We start from the raw sequence: 12,500 nt of genomic DNA on the forward strand, positions 1-12,500 counted from the left end.
AAAAATAAGAATGTAAGATGACATTTTGTAATTCTCAATAGAGTTTTGAGATTTTAAAAAACTTTATAACTTTGATTATAGAATATATAATTAAATAATTTAGAAATTAGTCAAAACATGTCCGCTAAAACATCCACTAATAAGAATCATGCACCACATGATTCTTATTAGTGGATGTTCTGACAAGGATCTGATTGATCTGTGATTGAACTTTATAATTAAACCATGTAATTGATTGATCTGTGATTGAACTTTATAATTAAACCATGTAATTAAAACATTTTATGTATATAATATTATGCATCTTATTTCATATTGTATTAAAAATCTTGATTTTTTTCAATGCTGATTCAGAATGTTCTCCTGGGTACTCAATGGGTAGTCAATTATCTTTTTTAATAACAAGGACACTTTTTTTTTTTGATAAATACCAACTATGCTAAAATACAGTAAAAATATAATTAAATTGCTGATAGTAATTTTATTTTTTAAAATCAAAGAGTGAACTTTTCAACATTCAACAAACAATCAGTAATTATTTCTAACATCAATTGTATTGTGAAAGATCATTATGTAAACATCTTTTGCACATGCAAAACATATTCACATCTTTAGAGAATTCTTTATTATAACATAGGAGTCGTTCCATGCTGAATGGACCAGGGTCCAACATGGACCACCTCAGATTTTGATGAACTTGAATGAGAAAAGCAATTCCTGAAATTTTCATGAGATATGATGATTTAAAATTTCTGATTTTTTCAAAAATAAAAACTTAAGTAGTGAAAACCTGCTTTGTTTATACTTTAAAGCTCTATATTTTAAAAACAAAATTTCAGAAAAATATTAGAAAATCTTTTATTTTATTTTATTGTATACAACTCTAACTAACTTTAGTAAAACTTTGACATTGAATTTTTAAATGCCACATTTTATTCATAATGGCTACATAGAACACCTAAAAAAATTATTTGTTAATGTAAAAAGTTAATTTTTTATTGGTCAATATACAAAATCTACTATTTAAGAAGTGAACATATTTTTTTAGTCAATAAATCTATGAAAACCAAAAAAACTTGACCCATCAAATTTTTTTGGCTTTCAAATTTTCAGAAATTTTCTACTAAGACATAACTGTCAGTTTTTAAATAGTCTTATCCCTCTTCTCCCCTCCCCTGCCATTACCCTTCTTCCCCCCCCCCCTACTCCATTTACTTATTAACATGCAGATTAACTTACACAGTGTGTATAGGTTTTTATGTCTAATGCATGGAGTATCTTTATGCAAAGACAAAGAATTCAATATACACATTTAAAAGCTGTGACATAAAGGACGAGTAAGTTTTTAAGTTTTTTTTGTTTACAAAACAACAAAGAAGATTATGGAAGCAACTCATATAGATAAAAAGATAATGACTTTAATGAGTCTCACATTTTAAAAGAAAACTTTAATCCAAGCATTAATATTCTTTGTTGTTTACCTCTAAAACTAGTAGCTCATAAACACAGGGTCAGCTATGCAAAAACAAAGATGAATAAAAACCAACCAAAAAGTGCAACCAAAAAGAAAATAGCAACTGTTTTGGGAGTTTCTCCGGATTTAATTTAAAAGGATAAACCAAAAATAAAAGAGCTCTGTTTCAAAAGTAAACAAAACTTGAACTCACTTGAGGAATTTAAAACAAATGCATTGCATAATGCAATAACTGTCTAAAAAAAAAGGAGTTCAATTGATCAAGAGATCAAGTTTAAATTTAACCAGATGAATACCAAGATTGAGTTTTCTAAGTGTTATGATTAGGCCATAACTAAGAGACCATCACTATAGATAACTTGCAAATGTTTACATTCTCATTTTCAAAAAAGATGCACCCGCATACTTGTAGGCAGAAAAAACAAAGACATTACAATATTTGTATGTTCTATTATGTATGTTCTGTTATTTATTCACTGTTTTAATTTTTAATGCATCTGATTTTATAACTCCAATTTCTAGTTCGATCTAAAAAAGAGAAAAGTATCTTATGAAGCTTTAGGTAAAACATGACAATCATTTTAATATCAATACTATCATCTATGATATGCATCTTGATAACTATACTGAGAAAATACATTATGGCACCAAACTACCTAATAATAAGTCTACTATTTATAAATACTATCAATACAACATTTATAAGCAGAAGTTTAAACTTTTTTCTTTCAATTAATGCAGCATAAAACTTAATTGAATTATTGAACTTAAAAAATAAGCTTTACTTGAACAAAGAAAACATATTTGTTTGCTGAGGCAAATAGTTTATTATCTGCTTGTTGGAGTGGTTGTGTATCAGACAGACTACTATATCAAAATAAACTTTTATCAGAAGCTTAAACCTAGTGGCTATATACTTGATGCTGATTCCAATAGCTTACTACTTGTTTCTTTTATGTAAAATAATTTGATAACTTTAGGTTACCATATTTGTTAATTTGCTGAACAAAGTCTATACCAGCTTGGGTTTTGATTTACTACTATTAATTCACTACATAAAGGACTCAGTGTAGTGAATTAAAAATGCTGTTGGTGCAATATTAAAAACCAGAGCTTTTACAAAAGACTACAATTATCTAGACACAAAATCTAGACAGCTTTCTAATGTTCCTTTACACAATGTTCATGGATAGAGGAATTTGATGTATAAAATATTTTGTGTTAATTATATGACTGCAAGGATCACTCAATTCATTAGATATTACCATGTTGAATTTGAATGTTTTTGATCAATTTAGTATGAGTTGATCAATTTAGTATGAAAATTTGCGTACAGTTGATTAATGAGTTACATTAATCAACTGTACGCAAATTTTCATGTTCATTTTCCATGACTTTTCCCTGAATCTAAAAATATTTAAATCTGAATATAAAAGTTCCTTAAGTTTCCAAAAAAAATTAATCAAAACTTCAACATAGAGAGCAACAAAAAATCTCACATTGCCCTTTACTTTTACCTAAAACATAAACTTGCTTTAAAAGTGCAATCATTGAATTTCAAATAATAATGTTGTTATAAGACTTTAAAAATACATTTTTTGCAATCTTATTTTGATTGTCAATTCAAATAATAACTTATAGTTGGCAACTAAATCAATCAAAATTCCCTGGGTTTTAAATAATTTATTTAATTACCTGACTTTCCAAGTTGCTGGCCACCCTGATTATTTTTATATAATAAAAAAAAAAAATTATAGAGAAGCATTATAATATAATTTACAGATTAAAAATGTAAATACATTTTAAGTAAGGATATTAGTTTTAATTTGTCTGTTGTCTGATTTTAAAATCTTTTCATAACTATTTAGTACTTTTTGTACTGTACTGAACTCATTTTGTTCCAACACAAGTGTAAAATTACCTTATTTTTTAACCATGCTATAATTTTTCCAAAACTAGGTCTTTATTTAACTTTCATACCAATTTCTGTTGATTTGTTACTAATTCTTAATACAGACAACTAATATTGGTAATATTAGGTGTCTTTAACCACTATTCCTATTATGCTAAATTACTACTACTTAAAAATATTCAATTTCGTCGCTATTTATTAAATTTCAAAAGATTTTTAAAAGCAATATGAAGTGCCAAAGTTTATAAGAACTTTTGTTGTTGTTATTTTACGAGATCAATTTAAATATAAAATTTACAGAAGAACATAAAATATATATATATAATAAAAACTCTTATTTCAACAATATAAAAAAAAATGTAACTAATTATTTATGTAATTAATTTCTTATGTAACTAATTATTTCAACCATTTTTCAAAAAGAAAACAAAATTTTATTTAAGAATATAAAAGAAATGCAAAAAACATTTATAAAGTTTATTTATATTATGAACATATGAATATATACTTTGAAAAGATGTGACGTTGCACGTAAAGTTATCTATATAGCCAAAAATCAAGCAGCATACTTAAGGCATCTAAAAATAACATTACCAAATAATCTTATTTTAGTAATACTTGACTTTGCTGAAAATTACAGTTTTTTAATTTAAGAAGCAGTACAAGGAACAACAGTTAAGCAACATTGCATCCTTTTGTTATTTACTATATAGAAGAAAAAAAAGATGAAATGATGATGGTATCATGAGATATCTGCAGAATGGTATTTTTTTGCTACATCACACGGAAGTTTGTGTGATGGCATTGGGGCCTCTGCCTAAAGACTTGTTGCAATGGCCAGTTAAAAATCACTAACAGATCCTATCAATACAACTGAGAAAAGATATGATTGGTAATAGACAAAATATCAAAGGAATAGGTTTTCAATAGATTTCAAATGATGCAATTGTATTACATTGCATAGAGTTTAAATTGGATGAAAGTTATGCTATTTATTTAAAAATTCTAGGAACAAGAAACCGCCATTTTTTTATACCACAATCATTAAATAATTTACAGATGAGACAGGTGTCATTTAACAATATGTATACTAAAGTAAATGTTTCTACAATGCAGCATACGGTTTCACTTGCTTCTTTTTTACTAGTAATTAATATAGCATGTGTTTATGATACAAAATGGTTTTTAAGCAATACAGCTGAAATATCTGAAGAAAATCAAGATATTTTTATCAAGTTCATGAAGCAGTCTATTTACTTAAAAACTTTTACTTGGCTACATAAAGAAGATATCTGCTGCATTCCAATAACACACAACTTATGCAAAATTTCATCTTTAAAAGTTTAATCAGCTACTGGTAGATACTATGAACCATCAGCTCAAGAAAAAACTGAAATATTACATTTGTACAATAGCATAAATAACATAATTAAATAATAACATAACAAAATTATTATAAACTTGATTTATTTGTCTTAAACATTTATAGTTATTTAAAAAAAATTGATGTTTAAACATATTTATTTAAATTATTCAATGTTTATATTGATTGTTTATTACAAAATATTTTTTTTCTATTACGTAATCAACTTGTGCATTGTGTTGACAAGTCAACTCTTATAACTTGGTATAAGTTGTAATCTAAATTTAAACATGATAATCAAATAAAAGTCAAATAAATGGGGAGGAGCGGAATAATAAAGGGATTTACAAAATTTAAAATCATGACAAAAATTTAAAAAATTTACAAAATTTAAAATCATGATATTAAATAGTAAAAAAATAAGTCTTTCTCTTCATTTTTACCTAATAAGTTACTTATAAATTTTATATGCAATCTTTTTACTATCTAACTCAATGTCACAACTTTTATATGTGTATGTTTAGTAGTATGTTTGTGTATAAAGTTCATACATCAAACATTCAGACACGCTGTGTAAAGAGAACTGTTCAATTAGAATTTTTTTCTAAATTCTGGGCAAAAATGTGCATTTTAAAAAGTAAATGGATGGAGGAGAGAGGATATGACCTTTATTTAAAAGATATTTAAAAACCGAGTTTCAGTTTTTAATTCAGCCTTAATTTAAGACTTATTTCTAGTGCTGATTATGAAATAAATTTACATATATGCACACTTTGTATTAGAATATATAATACAAACTATATTACATCAATAACTCTATTTCATTGTTTTTAATGCATTTTGTGCAAATCTCATTGTTCTGATTTTATAACTTCCTCATGAGTAATGGCTATTTTATTTTCTGAAATCACTGTAATAAAGTCTATTAGATTAAGTTTAAAAAAAAAAATCTTATTAAAATCAGTGTTGATCCTAGGTTACAGGTGGTTTAAAGTGAAGGCACATTTTCACAAGCCCACAAGCAGTTATTATAAGTTCCCATTCAGACAGTTATTAAAAATTTAATAGACACTAAGATTTTGAACTTTACTAATAAATTTTTTAGAATTTGATTTCAAGCTTGTTGCTGCTTACCAGTTAGATAGCTTTATTTTCACAATTTTTGCACATTTCACAACTCATTTTCACAATTTTCACAACTCATTTTCACAATTTTCACAACACATTTTCACAAATTTCACAACTCATTTTCACAATTTTTGCAAAAATTGCAAAATGCTTTATTTTCACAAATTTCATTGTGGAAAATAAAAGTTCACATGGGTATGCTGAATCAAAATTGAAACTATTCATGTTTTATGAAGCACCAGAAAATTTGGATCTTCTTGAAAATCTAATAGCTATCAAACCTAATAATACCAGTTAAAAAAAAGATTAACTATAAATTCTAAAGAAAATTCAAGTGCTACAAACCTTTAAACCTGTTTGGAAAGTTTTCAAGTAAATTGTTTAACTTTCCTGCTATGAATCAACCTTCAATCATATTCAATAAAAGGATAAGGAATAACCATCTTCATTTAGAAAAAAACAATTCAAAATCTCTCTTTATAAATGAATTATTTTAAAAACTAATAATGGTCTAAGCAAGATCAGCAGGGTTGTTTTGTATTTAACTCAAATAATCAAATACAAAAACATTAATTCTAGATTCTCAAATACAAATTCAAATACAAATATATATAAAATGAGTTTTCCAAACACAAATACAAGTATTTGTATTTTAGGTTAAGAAAAAATACAAATAACTTTAACTTCTTTTTCTATAAAAAATGATCAACTTTATTTATAATTTTAAATTTAAAATTTGCTCATTTTCGTTTCATGCTAATAAATACATTTGCTAATGAATACATGCTGATAAATACATGCTAATAATTTCATGCTAATAAATACATTTGCTAATGAATACATGCTGATAAATACATGCTAATAATTTCATGCTAATAAATACATTTGTTCTTAATTTTAAAGAAAGATTTCAAGAAAATAGTACATAAAGTTTTATACTTAAAAAAAACAAAAAATTTCAGGTTATTTATATATCTGTTATTTATATTGTTATTGCATTTTACAAGATAAACATTTCTTCAAATATTTTTTTTAATTTTTTAATTTCTTAACATAATATGAAATTTGAAGAATTTTTACTAAAATTAATTGATAAAAAATTGAAAAACTTGTAAGACAATACTGATAAAATGTTATATTAACTGGAAGAATGAAAACAAGTCTTAACAATTAATTATTTACTGCTAACATTTAAAAAGATAATTTATTTCAAAAAAACAACGAACCTTTTGGCTTTTCCCAAAATAAAACCTAGTTTATGAAACTGAAAATACATTTTAATCAAATACAAATGCATATCTTTTTTAAATTTTCAATCAAATACGAAATAAATACAAGCATCACAATATAGCATATTATTACCAAATACAAATAGGTTTAGATACTGGATCCAAAATTTTTTTCAAGACAAATTTAGACTGTAAATGTTGCATTAAATCAGTCAAAAATAAAATCATCAATGATTTTTAATGCTTTTTTCCAATTGAATCAAAAAAATTTAATAAGACTTAATAGCTCAATAAACCTGTAAAAAAAAAAAAATAATTACATGTAGCTCTATAAACCTGTACATCATTACATAAAAAGACATCATTACATGTAAGTCACCTTAAAGCTCAGTGAAAAAACATCACTATATGAAAGTCACCTGAAAGCACAGTAAAAAAACAATCACTACATGAAAGTCACTTTACAGTGCAGTAAATCAACAATGTTATTTGACAATGATTTTATGGTAATAATTGATTCTTTGCTAAACAATGAAATATTTACTTAATATTTAACTATTGTTTAAAGTCAATCTTTTTTTTTCTTTTTTTGTTATTTGACACTAATAGGTATTGCTTATAAAAAATATATATGTTTTGTTTAATAGTGGTTTAATATATTGTTTCATTGTGGCATTTAATATTGCATGCTATGTTATGACGTCTGTGTTGCAAATTGAACACAATGTTTTTTTGTTTTGTTTTTTTATTAACGCATATTTTTCTGTATAATTACCAAGAAATATTCAGTTCTTGTTGTCAATACTTCTATTGCTAATTCTTTTAATTGATTGAAAGCGTTGCTTTAGAAATCCTATAAACCAGGAATGGTCTATAGTAACTGTACATTTTTTTAAATAGATATTCTACCAAAACTATAAAAATTTCTACATAAAATGTATTTTTTTAAACATTTTTTCTCTCCCTTTATTGTATTGGAATAAAAAATTTTCAAATCAATTTCTATAGAATGTAATTAGGTTTTAATAAAAGTATACTAAAATTAAAATTTGTTTAAAAATTGTTTTAAATTTATTTAAAATTGTTTAAAATTTGTTTAAAAAAATGTTTTAAAAGTATTTAGAAAACCTACTACTAGTCTTCCAATTATTTTGGAGTAGGTTTTTAATTATAATATAAAAATATATATATATAGAAATATATATAATCTCAAATATAACACACTAAAAAATAACTAATCTTCAAATTTTAAATTAAAAATGTGATATTTTCTTTTTTTTTTCCATGTCTTTGTTATTAAATAAACAAATTTTTATTTAAACAAAAAAACTTTTTCTTGAAAATAAATAATGAAAAGTTAAAGACATGTTGCATTCCTATATAAGTCAAATAAATAATCAAAGGTATCACCCACTATGGTATCATCCGCTATGGTATCAACTGTTATGCACTCAAACTCAACTCTGTAGTCATTTTTTCCATATTCTGTGTCGTGTTCTGCTAAAAACTTCAAATCCTCAACAAGAGGTGGATTTTTTAGCTTTTTAAACTTAGGCTGAGTTCTCGGAAACATTGTTTTTACTTCTGAACTAATAGCTGGTAGTGGACCATACCTTCTGTCAGATAGATCATAATCTAAATGATTCAAACTTCTTTGAGGTAACATATTTGTGTTGTGTATCTTTTCTAATGCTTCCTGACTATCAAATATTGCATTTTGGGCTAACTCAAGTTGTTGAATAAGTAAATTTGTAGAATTCAATGCTGGGGATGTAAGTCTAAATGAATACATTGTCTAAATGAATATAAAATATCAACTACAAATTCAATAGTTAAAAATACAGTATTTTACATATAATCCTATAAAACAAAAAATATATTTCAAGGCAAAAAACGGAACAAGTTTTGAGCTGCATGCACAATTATAATAATTCATATCAATATTTTATATAACTTTGTTAGTTTTTGTAATTTTTATTTAAGGGGGTACAGCCCATGACCTACTATAATTACACAGCTGTGTTTGTAGGTTTTTACAGTAAAAAAGTAGGTCAGTTTTTTAAAAAAAAGTTATCACTTTTTTGTATATAAAAAAAAAAACAAAAGAGATTATTACCTAGCTGAATTAATTTTTTTTTTAATGTGAAACTATGTCGAAAAAAATTTTTTTTTTTTCTTCTTTTTTAAAACGACATCTTATTTAAAAGTAATATAAATGTTAAGAAAATCACAATTAATTTTATAAGTCAATCAAAATGCTTTCTTTTAGTTCTTATAGATTGAAAACAACAATCTAGTCTTCTTTTTTTTTCACCATAATGATTTGTTTATTTCTAAAGTATATATTTATAATTAAATTATTAATGATTGCTATTAAAACATTAATCACACATAAAAATTGTTTCGCTTCCACAATTTAGGAGCTTTTTTTTAATGCTAATAATATCAGATATGCTGCCTTCTGGCAGCATATCTGATATTAAAAAATAAAAAATCACTGTTATTAAAAAAATAAATTTTCAAACATAAAATTAACAAGTTTCATAATATGTCTACTAATTTCTCAAATTATGTGTATATCAAACTCAAAACTGAGAGAGCATATAGCATTGTGACATCATTTAGCATATTTTAGCGGATAAACGACTTTCAATGAGCCATGACACTTTCTAATTGTGTAATAACTCTTGGTAACTAAAGTCTATGATCAAAAGAAGAATGTGAAAATATAATTGACCTATCATTGTTTAATTATAAGAAAATCAGATGTTGCTGAATGAGAAAAAGTTAAAAAGACACATACTTAAGAACATCTTATTGTTAACTGATAAAACTTATCGATAATATGTTTATAAATGTTATTAAAAATTTTGATTTTAAATTAGTTTATTAAATACTTGATAAAAATTTAATTAACAGTTAAGAATTTAACCCCCTAAAAACAAAAATTGTGATAAAACAAATAAAAAATTACTATGCTAAGTATAAGATTGTTTTATGAAAAAGTTCTAAAAAAAAAAAAATTAAATCCCTTCTTTTTATTACATTTAGTAAAATTACATAACACATTATAGTGTATTCATTATTAAATGAAGTGCTTTAAATGCTTTTTAAAGACTTTTTTTTAAATGATCACCATGAATAAATTATGGAGATAATTAAATAAAATTAAAATTTTCAAAATACGGTTTAATTAATAAACTTTCTTTTGTAAGGAAAAAAAATGTCTGGTCTTCCTACTGGTCTACTGTCATGCATTTTTTTTCAATATCAGTTGCCCTTTGAGAAAATGAGTTGTCTTACCACCGGACGACCATGAGGGTACGCCCCTGACTGCGGAACAATTTATATAAAAACTGTATAAACCAATATAAAAATTATCACATTTTAAAACTAAATTTTGAGTTAGATTGTAATTTTCATTAAAAACTTTTAATTAGAACTTTAATTTAATTTCTTAACTTCATTTTAATTTAAAATGTTAATTTTAAGTTTTAAATGGATAATCGACATTTGACATAAATTAAATTGATAATCTGACAACTTTTTTATTTGAGTTACTCTACTTAACTGTCAAATGGGTTGACCTCTAAATATTATTTGTTTTCATTAAAATTTTGTTATAATCATATCAAAGAACAAAGGCAAACTTGTGGAGAGCTGAAATCAGTTACTTTATATTTGGAGACCACTCTAATATATATATATATATATATATAAATATAAATATATATATATATATATATATATATATATATATATATATATATATATATATATATATATATATATATATATATATATATATATATATATAAGCCAATATCAAACTAAAAAAACCGTTATACAAAATTCAACTATTTAGTTTACATTTATAGCCATATAAAATACTTAGTTTAATCTTGTTCCTCTCCTCCTCTTGATAGGTTTTTATTTGTTAATCTGGACATCTGTTCGTCTTTTAATAATGTTAACTAACACTAAACCTAATTAGATTGGTTTTCCTCTTTTTTCTCAGGCTATTATGGATAAAAGTGTTCCAACCAGTATTTAACAAATATATAGATGCATGCATTTATTTATTGTAAATACATACTATCTCACTGTTAACTACATAATGTTCAGCTGTAAATGATTTACTACTTTAAAATAGCAGAAAAAACTAAAAACTTTTTATAGTTCCAATTGCAAATAAGGTAGTTATCATTGAGCTTCTTTTTTTTTTAAGTTTTATTGTACTTAAGATATTAAAAAAGGGAAAACCCAAACATTAAAATATAATTTAACTTTAACATCAGTACTTATTTTTATTGACTTCAAAAATAATTACTTTAATCAGACCTGATTTCTTTTAAAAGAAAAAATTAACAAGCCAGAACTTTCCTTCACAAAAACAATTTAAAATGTTAAAAATGAAATGAAAGTGTTAAAAATGAAATGAAAAAAAAAAGAAATGAAAGTGTTAAAAATGAAAAATTCTTATATTACTATAAGATCAGCCGTGGCTCAGTGGTTAGAGTTCTGGCAAATTGTTATTAGGAATTTTTTTTTAAAAAAAAAAGGAATCAATTTAAACAAAAGAATTTAACAATTTAACAATTGTAAAGTTAATTGCAGCGCCATGCATAATACCATCCAGCCTTTTAAACATTCAAAAGTTTTTCTTTTGAATGTTTAAAAGATGTCTTTTTAAAACAAAATGCATGCTGGGCAGTGACATAGAGAGGACCATTTCTGAAGTTTAAACATTTTGAATAGTTAATTATATTTTGTTTCATGAAAATAGTTTTAAAAGTAGAAACATTCTATTGCAAATCAGTGATTATTGCAATACTTATAAAAAAAAAATTTTCCAATAAATAATTTGTTTTAGTAAGTTTAATTAACTTTAAATCTATTTTATAACTAAGGTTTATTTAAGATATGAACACAACTTGTCTTAGCACTTTGTGATCCCTTTAACAAACAACTAGCAACTAATAGCCTGTTTTAAAATATTGATGTAATTCAAACTGCAGCTGTGGTCCACCCATGGCATTCATGTTGTTGATTAGTGACTAACAAAGTGTTAATCATTGATCAACAAACTTACTGAGTTATCACGAATTGTCAAAACAACATCCAACGCAGCCGCAACAACACATGTTCTAACAGGAACACCACCTATACGGAACATCACACACTTAATATCTTAATATTTTACAACTGGTAATGAAATAACATCTTAAGTTTCTTAGATTTGTTGACATACTTTTAAAACGCTATTTTTTATTGTGCATAATTATACATAATTTTATGCAAAATAATATAATTTACATATTTTTGTATACTTTTTGCTGATTTTTTCAAAAAGTATTCCAATTAAAAATCATTATTACAAATCAGGAAACAATT

The 12,500-nt window shown here is 24.6% G+C and overlaps 1 protein-coding gene across 2 annotated transcripts in view; it reads right to left on the reverse strand.

Moving 5' to 3' along the window:
* The window catches only part of LOC100206462 (ubiquitin conjugation factor E4 B), a 95,074-nt gene that overhangs the window by 82,018 nt on the left and 556 nt on the right, over nucleotides 1-12,500 (reverse strand). The window contains exon 2 of one of the 2 annotated variants that reach the window (XM_065799143.1): nucleotides 8,521-8,884. In XM_065799143.1, coding sequence (XP_065655215.1) covers nucleotides 8,521-8,884 — 364 coding nt within the window. Of the gene's footprint in view, nucleotides 1-8,520; nucleotides 8,902-12,500 lie in introns of both variants that reach the window. The other variant, XM_065799144.1, reaches the window with a different exon arrangement.

Source organism: Hydra vulgaris, chromosome 06 (genome assembly GCF_038396675.1).
Source record: "Hydra vulgaris chromosome 06, alternate assembly HydraT2T_AEP".
NCBI classification, from domain to species: Eukaryota; Metazoa; Cnidaria; class Hydrozoa; order Anthoathecata; family Hydridae; genus Hydra; species Hydra vulgaris.